Here is a 17,804-nt window from a genome sequence, read left to right as displayed (position 1 = left end):
ATTTGCCTAAAATCAACAGGCCCGACAATCCCAAAATATATTCGGGTTCGGGTCATAAGTTGTTGGTTGTATTCGTGCCAATGTACACATTGGATATAAGGGTAATTGTACCAAAATACATGATTTTTCACACAAATTCTAGTTTTGAACACAAACTATAAATTCTACATTCGAATATAAGTACTCCCAATTTTCCTCATTTTTTACATGACGAAAATTTTCGGCAAGATTCAAGCTAAGGCGGAGGCCGGAATGCCTACATGGCTCAAAAATTTCGCTGATCATAAACGACGTAGTTTAACTATGTAGACGTTTCATGGTATTATTTTTAAGCATAATCTATAGCTCATGTGTAGATAACCCCATTTAAAAAGCATTAAACCTAGTAAAATAAGTCAAATAGAAGGTGGTGGAGGAGATCATGAGATAAGAATAGCAAATCTTTTTATAGTTAAACAGAATCACATAATCTAAAGGGCAGCATTTTCTCTTCTTCATTTCCCCCAAAATTTACCCGGCGAAAGAAGTGGTGGCCACGGCGGCAATGACGGTGGCAAACGCCGTGTACTAGTCGACGAAAAAATCTCATTGCGCCACCACTTCCCAATCATATCCGTGAAACAAGAAACCAATCCATCTCGATTCTGTTTCTTTATCACCTCAACGCGCATTTGATTTCGAGAAAATAGGGGAGATAATGATGTCGGACGCTTCGATGCAAGATCTACAAGACAATAACGTCGTCACCGTCGTCGCGGTCAACAAGGGGAAAAACAGTCCGTTAGCTGTGAGATGGGCGATCGATAACCTTATGACCAATTCCAAACACACTTTCATTCTGGCTCATGTTAAGACTAGACGTAGGTATCTCACCTTCTTGTCATTTTATTTTTTTTTGGTGATAATGAAACACAAATTTAATTGATTTATTTTGGTGATAATGAAGCACGAGATTTAATCTCGTACCAAATAATATTTTTGTATAATGTGTTAAGTCCGATTACACGGAGAAAAGCACCTGTAACCCATGAAATTAACCCGACCTAATTTTCTTCGTTCGTCCTTGCATGCAGATCATCATCATCACTATGGCCAGCACGTTGCCGCGGAGGCAAATAGTGGGGTGGTGGAGGACATATTCACGGCTTGTCGTACCATCTGTGCGCGTAAAGGGGTAATAAAATTTTATACTATTTTGTTAACAAAAAATATCCTTATTTTTTCATTTAGGATCGTTCCGCAAAAATTAGTTTCATTTCTATTATGAAAACTTTATAATCATTTTTTTTCTTCTATATTACCTATTTTTCTCTTTGTGTCATACTTTATCGATTGTGTATTAAAATCAGCATCGTTCATAAATGCAGTAAATGTGACCATTTTGCAGGTGAGAAAAGAGGAGGTGGTGTTAGAAGGTGTTGACGTGCATTCTGCACTAATAGACTACATCAATCATAATAGTGTGACCAACATTGTTCTTGGTGCATCAACAAAGAATGTCATAACAAGATACAGGTAGATTTACTATCAAAAATTATCTCCCTACGTACATTTTTAACACCAATTCTTTCAGATCAGTACATGTCACGCGTATATTTATTTATGAATAAAAGTCATGTTGTTAGGTTCTGGATCCCGGATGTGGCCACCATGATAAACAAGGCCGCCCCGGATTTCTGCTCCGTGTACGTGATTTCAAGGGGCAAAGCACAATCAATCCGGCCAGCAGCACGACACACGGACAGCTCGACCAGGGCCCCATCTCCAGTGTCGTCTACTAGGTATCTATCCTTCTTGCATAAATCAGCTAGATCATAAAACAAAAGAGCATTGTAATAACAAACACTAGCAACTCCAACAACAGGGGATCTGTGAGGGGGGGGAAGAGGAGTAGTGACGAGCATCTAGAAAATGGTAGTAGGCGGTTCAGGAACGATGGTGGTGAGTCGAGAAGGAGGCCGAGAAACACAGGCAAGTTCATTAATACACATGAAGATTCGGTCAGAGATCATGGCATGGATATCACAAGAGTGCAAATGTCAAGCACAAGCAGTCTGGGATCAGATCAATTTGATCATCTTTCATCAAATTCTTCATCTCCAGTTAAGTACTACAAAATTTAATAAATTTGATTAAATTTCAGAATATAGTTCTTACTATAGTTTGTTTGGTGCAGACTGCAATTAGTAGGCTCAAGCAAGAGGTAAATCAAACAATGTCTATGTATAATGAAGCTTGCAAAGAAGCAATCTCAGCTCAAAAGAAGGTAAGAAAAAATTGATAGAATTTTGATACCTAAAATTTTGTACTAGTAAAATGTGACATAGTTACAACTTATGTTTCTTTAATTTGTCTACTAAATATTTAGGTGAATGAGCTTCAGCAGCAGAAGCACGGGGAGATAGACCGATTTGACCAAGCCCGACAAGCTGAAGAGGTGGCCCTAGCGCTTGTGGAGATGGAAAAGGCGAAATGCAGAGCTGCGATTGAAGCCGCGGAGAAGGCACAAAAGATAGCCGAGAAGGAGACGCAGAGGAGAAGGTATGCGGAGCAGAGGGCAAAGAAGGAGGCGGAGGAAAAGAAACGTGCATTGAACGCGTTGTCAAACAATGACGACCGCTATAGAAGATACGTGATTGAAGAGATCGAAGAGGCCACTAAAAACTTCTCAGGATCTAGGAAGATCGGAGAAGGAGGGTACGGCCCAGTTTACAAAGGGAAGCTGGACCACACACCGGTTGCCATCAAAGTCCTACGCCCCGATGCTACCCAGGGCAAAAAACAGTTCCAACAAGAGGTAACATTTTGTAAAACTGTCATCAGACTGTCACTAAGTTGTGCTTCATTGTCTATTCTGGTTACACTGATGCAGGTCGAAGTACTGACCTGCATGAGGCATCCGAACATGGTCCTGCTCATGGGCGCATGCCCTGAGTACGGATGCCTCGTGTATGAGTACATGGACAACGGAAGCCTCGAGGACCGTCTACTCAGAAAGGGAAACACCCCCTCTATCCCATGGGGGGTCCGGTTCAAGATCGCCTCTGAGATAGCCACCGGTCTACTTTTCCTTCACCAGGCCAAGCCCGAGCCATTGGTCCACCGCGACCTAAAGCCAGGAAACATCTTGCTAGACCATCATTACACGTGCAAGATCAGCGACGTTGGGCTGGCCCGACTGGTCCCACCCACGGTCGCGGATAGCGTGACTCAGTATCACATGACATCAGCTGCGGGTACATTTTGCTACATCGACCCGGAATACCAGCAGACAGGCAAGCTAGGGACAAAATCGGATATTTACTCACTCGGGGTGATACTACTACAAATCATCACCGCCAAGCCACCTATGGGCCTCACTCACCACGTCGAAAGGGCCATTGAACAGGGCACGTTTGGCAGTCTGCTCGATCCAAGCGTGCCTGATTGGCCGGTCGAGGAGGCTCAGTGCCTTGCAAAGCTAGCCCTGAGATGCACTGAGCTGAGGAAAAAAGATAGACCTGATTTGGGGAAAGAGATATTGCCTGAGCTCAATAGATTGAAACAACTCGGACAACAACATGACTAATTCAGAATTAAAGAGATATCACATTCGTTAATTTTTTTGCCAGTTTGATATAGGAATCTTGAACTTCCAAAAGAAATAATTAAAGGCACAAAAACTTGTATTCTCAAAATTTCCCTATGTACTACCGTTTTCTTTGTTGTTTCTTTTTTGAATGCACTTATACGTAATTTTGAATTTTGGGTTATCCACAAAAATGGACAGAATTTGCATTGGAATATCAATATTCATTTTTTGATATTTGGGAGCAAAAAAAAAGGCTGATTCCAAAGTCAAGAAAAAAAAAGAGCTTATACAAAGAAAGGTCGTATAAAGTAAAGAAAAAACTATGGCGAAATTGGTGCCCAGTGCCCACAAATCTTGGTTACGCCAAAATAAAAAGAATACAGAAAAGATTGGATATCATATTCTGGATATTGCAAACTAACATTCCCAACTTATCAAAATACATTTATAGCAAAAACTAAGGTTTTTCTGGTCACACTTTGTGCCTAGCTAGTACACATCGAATAGCGGATGAACGTTTTCCACTGTCATAATTAATTGATAAAAATATGGTAAATGGTTCATTTTTGTCTCATTAGGACGTTGAGCCAAAATTCTCACATAATTCTCATTTAGTATAAATCGTTTATTTTTGGGAATAAAATATTCTGCAAAATTTAGTCATCGAAATATCGACTTGACATGCGTAATAAAATCGACATGTACTTTTGGGCAATCAACATGTAATTTGATTAATTGATGTGTAATTTTGCATGTTGCGCTGATATTTCAATCTCCTTCACAAAAATAAAATGATTGGTACTAAATGATGATTATACAAACGGTGTAACATATTTAACTAAACAATGGGACAAAATCGACAATTTAGCTTAAAGAAAAATAAAATAACGACTTATTTACAAGAGTTCGTGAGTTTTATATTTATAAATACACATTCCTAACTTCACAAGAATCAAAACTACACATTCTCAAATCAATTCCTCTCTTCCTCCAAAAACATAACTACAATGGGAAAAAAGGAAAGAAAATGAAACCTTCAAAGAATTCTGCTCCCATGGTTTCTCTTATTCGGATCTTGCTCTTAGCTTCAAAAATCCGAAGGTCATTATAACATTGCACCCATCATCCTCGTTATGTGTTAGCCACTATGACACTTGTCCCGCCGTATGCTCCCTGCCACAATCTCCAAAACACGACCATGGCACCACCACTCGATCGCCACCTGCTCATCTGTCGCCTGAAGAGGGCGATGAGACTGCTCTCGGCCGAGCCAAACATGATGCAGTAGAATTTCTCCAACCCTTACTAGTTAATGGGTTTCTATTTCTACACACCAAAAGGCTTTTAATCCTCGTCAAGGCTTTAATATTTTGTGTTGTACAAATCATTTTAATTTGTACTTATTATGATAATTAAGCTGTAAAAGAGAAAATGAAAGATCTTGACAAATTTTTATATTTGCACTATAAGAACCCAATTCTTGAATTTTGTTTATAACATGACCAGAGATTTTTTCACCATGCACATGAATAATACTCCCCTGTCCCACTTTAGGAGTCCCGGTTGAGTTTGGCACGAGTTTTAAGAAATGTAAAGGAAAATTGATGAAAAAAGATAGTGAAATGTGGGTTATATTTTTTATATTAGTTTTATAATAAAATGTGAGTGTGAAAATGTTAGTGGAATGTGGGGCCTAATACCATTTATGGAATATTCAAACCGGGAGTCTTAAAGTGGGACACCCAAAAATGATAAACCGAGACTCCTAAAGTGGGACGAAGGGAGTAACATGGGTAACTATTTGATTTTGTGCCATCATTTTAGTCTTTTCACAAAAATGACGCAATGAAGGTATTTAAATTACACAAACATTTTATTTTTTGTATTAAGATATTTTCAATAAAATGCTATAACGACTAGACAGATTGCAAACATGACGAGGACATGGTTTGCAAGATTGTATCCGGGATTAAATTTGTAGTGTGTTTGGTTCATTGAATTCAACCCCACAACTTAATCTTAGATGGATTGTATCCGAGATTAAATTTGTAGTGTGTTTGGTTCATTGAATTCAACCCCACAACTTAATCTTAGATGGATTGTATCCGAGATTAAATTTGTAGTGTGTTTGGTTCATTGAATTCAACCTCACTACTTAATTCTAGATGGATAATCATAGAATAATTAGTCATAGCTAACGCCTATGACTAAAACAATTTTACAACTTAATCCCAAACCTAAATTGTATCCTTGTATTATTTTATCTTACAAACCAAACACTACCTATAGGTATAAACTAGATCTTCATCAAAATTGCAAAAACACCCCTTTAAACTTGAAAATATGACAAAGGCCCCGGACCGGAAATCTCACTAAAAATGAAGACTCTGATAAAATCTGACTTTTCAGATCGCTAACACTCCGATCGAATTCAGGGCTTTGAGAATGACGGCAATGGCGTCGGCCGAATCTCCGTCGCACGACGACGTATCGGAGGAGATGTCGGATCTCCTCCCGCTCGCCTCCGCCGCGCAGCAGCCATACGTCTCCGAGCTCCTCTCCTTCACTCTCGATCGCCTCCATAAGGTATTCGCGCGGCTATGCTAATGCTTAATTGGCGTTCTCAGATTTGGAACTGTTCGGTAGTGATTGTGATAGTTTTGTCTAAGGAACCGGAATTGCTGAGAGTAGATGCGGAGAGGATACGGCGGCAGATGCAAGAGGTGGCGGTGGGGAACTACCGTGCATTCATCGCGGCGGCAGATGCGTTGCTCGAGATCCGAGAGGAGGTTTCTTCGATCGACAAGCATCTCGAGTCTCTGGTAATTTTGTTTTTTTTTCTTCCAATAATCTGATCCGATCTGATGCGTTACTGAGCTGGCATTGCAGCTATTGACATTGTGAACTAAAATTTTAAGCTGATCGGGCACAGTGAGAAAGAAAAATAAGATAGGAAGTTGTGATTTCGAGGTTGAATTAGCTCTGGCTGTTACTAATTAAAGCAAAAAATTGGAGTACCTAGAAACTTTGGGAGACAAATGTTTAGGTGATACGAGGCTAAGACGTGTAGTATTCATGGATTTCTCGTATTTTCTGGATCACGCTGTTAAATTGTTAATATGTTGGAGCAGTGACAGTGAGCTGAGGGAGGTTATGTCTGGATGAAGATTGGGATGCATATACTTGATAGTTAGAGCCTAAATATCACATTAATAAGATACATACGAGCAACATGTTGATGATGATCATGTCATCATGCTATTTTCACGTTGAGCTGAACTTAGGAGATCTTTCTTTAGTAAGCTGAATATCATGGTTCACTATTGGACAGGGTACAAACAATGTAGCAAGAGTTTGGAATTTGGATGTGATCTGTACTTGTATATCAAGAAGTCTTTGTAACTCATGTGAACTGCCTCTTTTTTAACCTTTAAGAAATTAATAGGGTTATACAGGCTAGTCTTGGTATAATGGAACACAATTGAAAACTGGAGTGGCCGTAGATCATCTTTTCATTGTGCCAGTTTCCTTGTTATTCATCATGTTTCACTGAGAGTTGTAGTTGTTTGGACTTTCTGCAGATTGCTGAAATTCCAAAACTAACATCCGGCTGCACTGAGTTTGTTGATTCGGCTGAAAATATATTGGAAAAGAGGAAGATGAACCAAACATTACTAGCAAACCAGAGCACTTTGCTTGATTTACTTGAAATTCCTCAACTCATGGACACGTATGCACCTGCAATTAGTTGTAAACATTTTGAATTATCCAATACTTTATGCTGTCCATTAGATATGGCTTAATAGTTTCTCAAAGAATGATTAGCAACCGTTGTGATACAGATGTGTGCGGAATGGAAATTTTGACGAAGCTCTTGACTTAGAAACTTTTGTCGCAAAGCTTACTACAATGCACCCAAAGTAAGTCTTTTGTACCAATCTAATAGCAGAAAATCCTTTTCCCCTGTGAGTGTTTGATGCATTTATTGAGGCACCATTTTTATTTTCTCTTCAAAAAGAATTCCTGTGATTCAGGCTCTAGCCGCAGAAGTTCGGCAGACCACTCAGTCCCTTCTTTCTCAGCTTCTTCAGAAACTTAGGTCTAATATTCAGGTGCTATATCTTGTTACGGATTAACTTGTTTAACTCCAGATTTTAAAGCAAAATCTTCAGCTCTGAGGTGATTAACTTTGCTCATCATGTTGTTTGTAGTTACCAGAATGCTTGCGCATAATTGGATATCTACGTCGAATAGGAGTTTTCAGTGAGTATGAAATGCGCCTACAGGTATCCTTTTACTGAAATTACTGTCCATGTGGAATGCATTTGGCGGTATTTTGGTTGGTTATAGTCACTGGTGAATACAATATTTAAGGCGTGAGGTCTGAATCCTGATCCATGATATCTGCTGTTCAGTTTTTAAGATGCCGTGAAGCCTGGCTGACTGGAATACTTGATGATTTAGACCAGAGAAATCCTTATGAATATTTGAAGGGGATGGTAAATTGTCACAGAATGCACCTTTTTGATGTTGTTAATCAATACCGAGCCATCTTTGCTGATCACACATCAGAGAGTGAAGAAAATTATGATGGCGGGCTTCTCTTTGATTGGGCCATGCATCAGATTACCTCACATCTGAAAACTCTTAAAGTTATGCTTCCAAAGATCAGTGAAGGTGGATCCTTGTCGAATATTCTGGATCAATGCATGGTGAGAACAATTGGTAGTCATTGGTGTTGCATTGATGCTCCTAAAACCAATGATTTTTCATTTATTTCCACGTGGTTGTCTGCAGTATTGTGCCATGGGCCTAGGATGGGTTGGTTTGGATTTTCGAGGGCTGCTTCCCCCGCTATTTGAAGAGTAATATTTCTTTTGCTGTTTACAAATTTTTATAAATTTTTGGCTTTTGGCTGGCTCTTAACTTGATTTGTTCATCTTTGCAGAGCAGTTCTTAATTTATTTTCGAAGAATATGAGTAGTGCTGTTGAGAATTTTCAGGTATGATCTGCAAACATACATTTATGCAATACTTTCAATGTTACAATGCCATCATGCTTTATGTTTTTCTCATTAGGCATATGGTTTGGATCCCTATGATCTTATGTGTGTGTCATTTTTGGCTAAAGGGTTGTGACATATGTTTTGCTTTATCCAGTTAGTGTTGGATTCTCATCGTTGGGTCCCGTTGCCAGCAGTTGGTTTTCCTGCCAATAGTTTTGGCGACGAAAACCATGATGATGTTACTCCTCCTTCAAGTCTTATGGAACATCCACCTCTTGCTGTTTTCATCAATGGTGAGCTCAAAAGTTGTAACCTTGTTTGGTGTGTTGTGGCTTCAGAGACATTTTGGTGTTTATCATATTTCCTCGTGTGGTGGGTGCAGGTGTATCTGCAGCAATGAACGAACTACGCCCTTGTGCTCCAATAAGTTTGAAACACGTGCTGGCTCAACAACTAGTCAAGGATTTGCAGGCCGTTTCCGAAACCCTACTGAGATACCACACAACCAAAATGCTCAAAGACAATGAGTCTCAACTTTTCCTCAAACTTTGCCAAGCATTCGTCGAGGTGAGCTCTGCTTCTAACAGTCAATTTAGCTGCAGTGTCATCTCCAACCTTTAATGATGCTGGCCCTGTGCAGGTTGCTTTCCCACATTGCGCGGCATGCTTTGGCCGCTGCTACCCTGGCGGAGCTGCTCTGATTACAGATGCCAAGAACTTGTTCGACGGAATCAACCGCCTATTAGCAACATCACCATCCAGAGAACTACCAAAACCAGTCCAGAACCAGAACATAGAGATCAAGAACGCCTCAGAAAACGGCAATGCCTCTGTGATCGAGAATGGGGTCAGCCATGGTATTGAGCGGACGGGAAGCTCCAGTCATGACGAGAAGGAACCGAATAGTGTAAGCTCAGAGAAGGAAGTCAAGGCAGCGGCAGCTGCTACAAGTGAAGAAACTCAACAACCACCAGTATCATCTTGAAAAATTTAGTTCCCCAGAAATTGGCCTTCATTGTAATTATAAACATTTCAACAACTTTTCTTTTATTATAGCGAGTGATTGGACTTTAAAAAAACAAGAATCCTTCATGTTGAGAATGCTTGTGTTAGGTTGAGGTTAATTCTTTTTGTAGTATGTTGTTAGACAATTAAACGAGAGGTGTAGTAATAATTTTGACTTATTAGTGGAACCTTACAAATACTACTATCTAATTTTATCATTTTCTTGCAGTTGATGTGGAAATCCTCCTCCTCAGGGTGAATTTCACCATAGCTGTCGCTGGATCTAGCAATCCATAGATATAAAAAGTTAAAAACAAACATTACAATAAAAGTCATAAAACTGAAACAAAACCATATAAAATTTGAAAGATTGAACTTTGGCCTCTGCCAGACTTCTTAAGGGATTGTTCAATGAAGACTACTCCAACAACAAAGATCTTGTCTAGATGGTGTAGAGATCGTTGACTTTTAGATTATTATAAATGAAATACTATATATCTAGATGCACACTTAGCAAACAAAAAGGAATATCTTATCCATGCTTTCTAAGTGATTATGATTCTCATCTTTGTATACTTAACTATTCCTTCGATTCGAACTCAGATCATCTAATCTATACCCAATGCAGTACTATAACTCTTGTATGGACAAGATTTGTCAAAGTATATCTAGAAGACAAATGAGTGAGAAAGAGAGAGTGCAAAAATGGAATAAAAAATGCTTAAAACTTGTGATTTGATAAGCCATAATGTCTTTTAAAATCTGATTTAAGGCTCACGAAATCCAAATTCAAAGCCATGTAGGTTACAAATTGATGGTTATGGTGGTGGTGGTTTGTAGTATCAATATTATCTCTTTCGTGACTAGGGCTTTAGTACAATATTTTTCTTTTTAGCAGTGTATTTCACACGACATTTTCTCATAAAATATTTTTCTCTTGATTCCTTTAGCTACAAAATAATCGGGCTAAGGACCAAAAGGCTTGAACTTAGGCTTACCGTCGAGTTAAATACTTATCAAAATCGAGCCTCAATTTAATCTTAGTTCAAACAAAAAATATTAACTTGTGTCACTATCGAATTTAATATTAACTCGAGCGACGTCTCTTTATAAAGCGGAGAGGAGATATGATAGTAACTAACATAGGTGCTCAAGATATATACAATTAACCCCCTCTATTTTATATAGTATCAAATTAGCAGCTGCAAAACTAAGGCAATTAACCTAATGGTGATATCATGAATTGAATTTCAAATTTGTACAATAAAGTCATGGAGTAAACAAAACCAACTTTGATACAATACAATGAACTTTTGACTCAAATCCATGAAAAAATGAGAAAATGAATTAAAGAATTCCAAAGTGTAACTAAAGCAGTGGTCCAAACTCTGAAAATGTATATAGCTAGTGCTGATGAACTCCCATTATCAGATCATATGCCAATCTTATTTGATCCCCAAATTGCTATTAATTAATACTCACACACACTCTTGATTGTTGGTAATCCATCTCGGTAGCTATAAAAAACAAGGGTTTCTTATATACAATCCCTAATATCTGCAAATACATTCTTTTTAGAGTTTATATATAGTTAAATTTAGTCTTACATGTTTCTTCGATGTTTTCTTTATGTAATCTACCATTTTTCCATTGGAATCAAACTGCATCATATATGGTTAAATTTTATTACTCGTAAATTGTACTAGACTAAGCTAGATAATATTGTGGGCAAAAGATTTAGGAATCTATAAATTTCACCATCTCAAATTATACTTTATCATGGTACAAATACAATGAAGAAAAGACTAGATAATTTTACAATGAATTTAAAAACTTGATCTACGATACGAGTCATGAGTTTTGTTCAATAAAATAAACTAGCTAGGTACCCTTTTCTGTTGAAATAAGGTTGTCCCTTCGGATACTTCAATATCCATTAAAATATGCTAAAAATAAATTCCTGCATTAATATTTGATGACAAAATCAACAATTCAAGAGAATCAAGTCGAATGTTTATCTTAGTCAAGGACTTGAACATGCTGTGCATATTTCCTTCGTCACAGAGAACACACATTAAACAAAAAAAAAATAGAGGAAACCAACAAAGTGAAAGAGACAACATTCATATCAACTTCATCCACCATCAACGGAGGTGAGAATTTATATGATTAAAGGGATAGAAAATCAAAATCAAAATCAATTTAAGGTTTTAATTAGTGCATAGGAGGATCCCCCACTCTTGATTTTGTTAAAATATAAACATGGAGTAATAAACTTGTGGGAGAGCATAAATACTAGATTGCAAACTTCATGATAGAGAAAAAATAGGAAAATTCAAATAATTAAACTTAAACAGTATGAAAATGGAGATTGAACTAGAAGAACATGGCAACTTTGACCCCAGCTCCCATCACAGAATTAGTCCAAAATTTCTGCTGGCTGCAAGAAATGGGAAGAAGTAATTGTTTCGTTGTGAATCTGTAAACAAATTTAATAATGACAGAGAAAATATAGCTTAAAAATAGATCAATACTAACATCATGAGCTAAAAACAATAGAGTCTCATACCTTCCTTCTTGAAACTCAATTAGGGCTTTTCTACAGATCTCTCCTTTTTAGGGTGCAGACTCAAATCTGCAAAACCCTAAATCAAGAAATGGGTCTTCACAATTGCACAGATCAGCATGTCAATAATCATAGTGCTACAAAATTACCCCCAAAAATGACAGAAAAAAATTAATAAGGGAAAACAGAAAATAACATAACATAGCATAACTACCCTTTTTGCCTAATCAATAATATTAACAGTTTACAGCATCATTACCAACCAAACTCAACAAGAAATCACATAGGGTGAATATAGACATATGCATATATATAGTGTGTGTGAGAGATAGAGAGACAGAGAGAGAAAGAGGGTGGGGTGACAGGAAGAGGGTGAGCACACATAGCTTCAAGCATGAACAATTCATGCAAGAAAACACCATTTGTGCTCACTCTCTTCTGTCACCTCCCTTACCCTTATTAGATTCACTTCCCCAAAATCAAACCCTATATTTTCAACTCCAATTTCTGAAAAAACACCTGCAAAACTTTGCTAGCAGTGTTTATTTACCATACTATACTAAACTATAGATAAGAAAGAAGAGTGATTGAGATTTTTGGGTGTGAGGAAAATTGGTGCAGTATGGTTGGGATTATATAGGGCAGCAAAGTTTAACGGTTCACATCAGCAATGACCTTTGGAATAAATGTGGGTTTATCTTTTTATGGGCATTTTCCATTATTTTATTGCTGCGCCAACCCCAAATGTCACATTTTCACACACACATACACTATAATAATGTGTGTATTAACATCTCCCCAAACAACTACATCCACTAAAATACAGATAATGACAATTTTTTAATGTAATTAAAGATGTTAATTTATGTTTCAAAATATATTATTAATATTTTAAAAAGCATCCTCATTGTTGGTGTTCAACTAAAATTAAGCGATGCAAATACAAACGTCATAAGAAAAACAAAAGGATTAAAATAACTTGTCTTAATCCTAGGATGCTTTCTTTTGCGTCCGAAATTGCGGTTATTTTTCAAAAAAATTCCAACGCATGTAATTATGTCTCTTGTATTGTGTCCTTAAAATATTTACTAGTGATAGCTCTATTTCTATATATAGATAACTTCTGAGTTCTAACGTAGCTGATGCTACATTAGGTTGAATATGTCCAACACTTCTATCCCACATTTTGTATTTGATGTACGTACTCCACTATTTAAGAGTAAAAGAATAAATTATTTATTTTCTTGGTAATTGATTTTTAACGATAAGAGATATTTATTTGAAAAGGGAAGGAGAAATCTAGTAACGAAGGAAGGGAATCGCAATCAACATACATACCTATGCTTCTTGTAATTCTAAATGAAGATGGTGGCCTTCTGCATATTTCAAAATCAGACAAAAATAAAAGTATATACTATTATTAATTCATGAGTAAAACTGATATGGTATTTATTTTATTGTCTATGAATAGGGTGGTCGTTTCCGCGCGTGATTTGAAATCTGTTATGTGCGTATTTATTTTATCGGCCACGGCGACAAAAAACTGTTTATATATACAATTTCGTGACCCGTAGAAACATGCTATATTTCAATTTTCGTTCGTTCCCATAAAAATAGTGCTTATTCATTTATTGTAACATTTTTCTCCTTCTCTTTTACTTTACCATTTATTAGTCCTACCATCAACTACACAATTTTTTTCCTTCTCTCTTACTTTACCAATTACTAAAACTCGTGCGAACCCTAAATGATCTATTTATATGGAACGGAGGGAGAAATTAAATAAAACTTTAAATATCTAGAAAATTTAAAACTATAATCTGAATCGTTAGGTTTCAAGATTTGATGTCAACAGATGACAAATAACGTCAACGGAAAATGTCAACATTGTCAACCGATTGACGTTGTGTTGAAATTTTCTGTTGACATAAATCTTGAAATCTAATGATCCCAATCATAGTTTGAAATTTGTTAGAAAAATACAGTTTGCAGATTATCACTACCCCATGCTCATATCATACATGGAAAATTATCTTGCTACTTCTATAGAGAATTATTTGGTACTTAGTATAAATTTTACATGAGCATCATCCTTGAACATAGTTTTCGGTTAATTCATGTTAGCATTAGTTATTTTGTAGGAGTACTATAATACATTTACGTTGGTTCTAAGGATTTCCACAATGATTAAACACAAATCATATTGTATCTTAATTATTCACTTAACTACGTACATTAGCTTTTCATATCTTACCACAAACATCAACAATGAATAATCAATCTACATATCATACTATACTTTATCGATCCCATATATAAATAAGCAATTAAGGATGGCTTCTGGTGGAGAGGAGGTAGTAGTACTATATCTATACTGAAATGTAAAGAATATATGTCTCCTCCCACTCAAGTTGAAGAATTTTTAAAAATTACATATTCTAATTACTAGCTATGTATAGCTAGGAACAAAAGAAGGGTATATGTGTTGAGAGTTTGAGAAAAGGAATGCAAATATCTGAAACTCAAGAGTTGATAGATTGATTCTCTCTCCTCTTTCCCCCTCCTTTGAATGTGGATGGAATCGTGGAACATTTCCACCAAATGGGATCCCCTTTTTCAGCTGCCCTAATATTCCATTTTTAGTGAGTATTGAGGTCAATATTACATTTTCTTTACTTTTTCTTTTTGGTTGAGAAAAAGAGATCGATATATCTAGGGTTTTCTATTCAATTAAATTCTTGTATCATGACGTCGTTGTATAATTTCTTAGTGGCATTTAACGTGCTTGGATTTGTTTAGATTGATCAATAGTGTTACTTAATTGATTAATACTCACTTCGTCTCATAAAAATACGTGCACTTTCTTTTGTCCTTCATACAAAATTATGAGCATTTTCATTTGAAAGTTACCTACAACTCATTACTCATATACATCAATTTATTTACTATAACTTATACCGCTATGATCCACCATTAGAACTCATTAAATACTAATAATGTTTCACTATCTACTTAACACTACTTTGACTATCATTCTCCTTCGTTTTCTTACTTTATCAATTGTGCATATTAATTTCCTTGCGATTTCAAAAGCCCATATTTTTCTGGGACGAAATTAATCTCATGGCTTATTCAAGGAACTGAATAAAATACACTATGTATTAAGAAATGGTATTTTATAATTCATCAAAAAAGTGGTAGATGATATAATTAAGAAAATCGTATCGAAATTACTTGATTAGTTAATTAATTAATTATAACAAAATTCTACACTGAATAGGGATGTACAACGTGAGGAGAAGCATGTAGAAGACTGGAGATGAATAAATAATAAATAATTGCTGATAATTTGTGACGTAAGCAAAGTACATATAAGATTTATTTGTGAAGTTAGACTTTATCTTTATGAAAAAGAGATGAAAATAATAATAATTTATATTGATAGTAATAAAAATAAAGTGAGTGTTAATGGAGGCGCGATGAACAAATCGCATATCGACGAGCATTGAGTGGTATAGCACCACGCGTAGATCTTGGCAGCTTAAAGTATATATGCTTTTCATTTATTTATTATTAAGAATCAGTATTTTAAATAATAATTATTCGTCAAAGAATATGTTCCAAATCATCTATACAAAAGTGTGGTATCCCCCCACCCACAGAATACCCCCCATGGGGGAACCCATAACATGATGTAACTAAAATATGAACAATAAAATGATTAAAATATGCCCATTTGCTTGATTATGGAAATTATTGGAAAGTCTTGTTGTTTGGATGGATGTAAACTATTGCTAGGCAATTCAAGAATATGTGATTTGATTTATCTAAATTCTTATTTTTTGTTTGTGCTCGATATGGAGTATATTTTGCGTTTTAATTATGTCCAAAGGCATGTAAAAATCACGAAATTTGTATGGTTAATTAGACCTCAAATGCTATAAAATTAACTTTTTATTTTTAAATATCAGAATAGAAGGCTTCTCATAGTATTATATATCGTCTATATTAATTAACCAAATCTTGTGTGTGCATTACCCTAGCGTAGAATGGTTGATGCCCAGATTAAAGGTTACGAGTTCGAATCCATTGTGAAGCGACCTTTAAAATTTATGTTTATTTTTCTATAATTAAAGAACCGTATAACAATTATCTGGAAATGCACAAAAATGACTCTCTCCAAAACCAATCAAATTATTGAATTAAGGTCGCTAGTTACATTAGATTAGAGAGATGGGGTAGGTGGGTAGGGTTTGATTAGCCAATAATCCATGTAAATAAAGAAGTTGATTTGCACACACGTATTATTAACTTAATGAATTGTTGTACTTTAAAATAGTTTGTGATGCAATGATAGCATAATGTGGATGGTTAGTGCACTAATCTATCGCTTTCCGTTTTTGGAATGGATTTGTTTGAGATGCATACAAATGGCCTTCCTAGTTCTTTCTTTGTTAATTCTTGCTTGATTTTAAGTTATATCGCATCATGATAGTCTTGATCAAATATCACATTATCTTGGGATTTCTATCATAATTTAGTTGATAAGCTCCACACTTTATTGACATGAACTTACATAAAACGATACTGTGTAAAAATTGATTCCTCGCATGTGTTTGTACTGTCTTTGTGGACCATCTATCACATTCGTAATTGGGTGATTTTTCAGGATTTTGTATCCAATCAATCAGGAATGGGAGAAGAATTCGGTTATATGGGGTTTATAGACTAAATGAGGTCTCTCTTTTCAACATACTAGTCTTTTGGGTTGAATTATCATGTTAAATCGGTAACATTGGTGCTTTTATTGAGAGCCCCAACAACACAGAGTGGTGGCCGGGTAAAGAACTCGCCGTAACCACCGAGTACGTTTGGGGTCAAATCGGAGTGGTGGCCAAGTAAAGAACTCACCGTGACCAACAAGAACTCGGAGTGGTGGCCTGCAAAGAACCAGCCGTAATCAACGAGGACGTTGGCCTTAAGGGAGGCCGATTGTTACGAACTCAATGTCCCACATCCGCTGTAAGAGCTAATGATGTGGACTAAATGATCTTGATCTACAATGGTATTATAAGTTCTTAGGAGTACATTTTATATATTCTTGTAACATTGAAATTTTGTAGGTACAACATTAATATGAAACACAGTTTCAAGGTAAACAATTGTTGAATTTTACGCGATTAGAACCAAAATTAAAAATGAATCAGAAATAATATTGTCCGGAAACAAACAAATAAAATAAAGAAAAATAAAAAAGATGATTGGTGGGATCCAAATAATGGTATTATTGATTGGAATCTTTGTATAGATAATGGAAAATAATAGTCCATTTTGATTGGTCACATGCAAATTGCAGCTTCATTCTTCAGCTTTCACTTTCGGCGATGGTAGAATGTATGCGTGGGACGTTGATGGCATACACTCATCACCTCCACGTGGCAGCATCACATGCTCTTTTTCTTGGTGGCCGCAGCCCATCCATTAGATCACTCTTTATTTTAATCTAGGATTTCAAATATTATTTATCTGTAAATACAATCTTTTAATAATTTATTAATTTTTTTTAATATAAATTCACAAAATTTGAAATTTTGTAAATGAATAATCAAAACTACATTATTTTAATTTTGTTAACTATAACAAATTAAAGAATAAA

The 17,804-nt window shown here is 36.1% G+C and overlaps 2 protein-coding genes and 1 long non-coding RNA gene across 4 annotated transcripts; 2 read left to right on the top strand and 1 right to left on the bottom strand.

Moving 5' to 3' along the window:
- The first annotated feature begins 494 nt into the window (after positions 1–494).
- LOC125216043 (U-box domain-containing protein 52-like) lies at positions 495–3,742 on the top strand. 2 transcript variants are annotated; one of them, XM_048117647.2, is made up of 8 exons: positions 495–860; positions 1,074–1,174; positions 1,388–1,515; positions 1,626–1,781; positions 1,865–2,102; positions 2,177–2,266; positions 2,369–2,797; positions 2,873–3,742. In XM_048117647.2, exons 1-8 carry the CDS (start codon positions 698–700, stop codon positions 3,566–3,568), a joined length of 2,001 nt encoding a protein of 666 aa, XP_047973604.2. In that variant the 5' UTR covers positions 495–697; the 3' UTR covers positions 3,569–3,742. The 2 variants fall into 2 exon arrangements, with proteins under 2 accessions (XP_047973604.2, XP_088924607.1); XM_089068481.1 differs by having other exon boundaries at positions 704–864.
- Positions 3,743–5,944: 2,202 nt separating this feature from the next.
- On the top strand, positions 5,945–9,787 carry LOC125216044 (conserved oligomeric Golgi complex subunit 8-like). The gene is made up of 12 exons (XM_089068482.1): positions 5,945–6,157; positions 6,241–6,393; positions 7,153–7,301; positions 7,414–7,491; positions 7,590–7,683; positions 7,783–7,857; positions 7,987–8,283; positions 8,369–8,436; positions 8,520–8,574; positions 8,732–8,870; positions 8,960–9,144; positions 9,218–9,787. The coding sequence occupies exons 1-12, from the start codon at positions 6,017–6,019 to the stop codon at positions 9,560–9,562; spliced, it is 1,779 nt and encodes a 592-aa protein (XP_088924608.1). The 5' UTR covers positions 5,945–6,016; the 3' UTR covers positions 9,563–9,787.
- A 1,737-nt stretch (positions 9,788–11,524) lies between these two features.
- On the bottom strand, positions 11,525–12,734 carry LOC148930974 (uncharacterized). Its single transcript, XR_016137123.1, has 2 exons — positions 12,152–12,734; positions 11,525–12,022 (listed from the first exon to the last, which is right to left on the bottom strand). It is a non-coding gene; the product is annotated as an uncharacterized LOC148930974 (long non-coding RNA).
- Between the last annotated feature and the right edge of the window lie 5,070 nt (positions 12,735–17,804).

This window comes from Salvia hispanica, chromosome 3 (assembly GCF_029641045.1).
Source record: "Salvia hispanica isolate PSC_SH4W2 chromosome 3, Shi_PSC_v1, whole genome shotgun sequence".
NCBI lineage: Eukaryota > Viridiplantae > Streptophyta > Magnoliopsida > Lamiales > Lamiaceae > Salvia > Salvia hispanica.
This window is presented reverse-complemented; position numbering and strand designations above follow the sequence as displayed.

What these genes read in the sequence shown, in the direction of transcription:
- LOC125216043 (XM_048117647.2), top strand. Translation starts at nt 698, where the DNA reads ATGATGTCGGACGCTTCGATGCAAGATCTACAAGACAATAACGTCGTC. An exon ending in CCATCTGTGCGCGTAAAGGG is followed by an intron (nt 1,175 to 1,387) that starts GTAATAAAATTT and finishes ACCATTTTGCAG; the next exon opens with GTGAGAAAAGAGGAGGTGGT. An exon ending in AATGTCATAACAAGATACAG is followed by an intron (nt 1,516 to 1,625) that starts GTAGATTTACTA and finishes TCATGTTGTTAG; the next exon opens with GTTCTGGATCCCGGATGTGG.
- LOC125216044 (XM_089068482.1), top strand. Translation starts at nt 6,017, where the DNA reads ATGACGGCAATGGCGTCGGCCGAATCTCCGTCGCACGACGACGTATCG. An exon ending in CTTACTACAATGCACCCAAA is followed by an intron (nt 7,492 to 7,589) that starts GTAAGTCTTTTG and finishes CTCTTCAAAAAG; the next exon opens with AATTCCTGTGATTCAGGCTC. An exon ending in ATATTCTGGATCAATGCATG is followed by an intron (nt 8,284 to 8,368) that starts GTGAGAACAATT and finishes GGTTGTCTGCAG; the next exon opens with TATTGTGCCATGGGCCTAGG.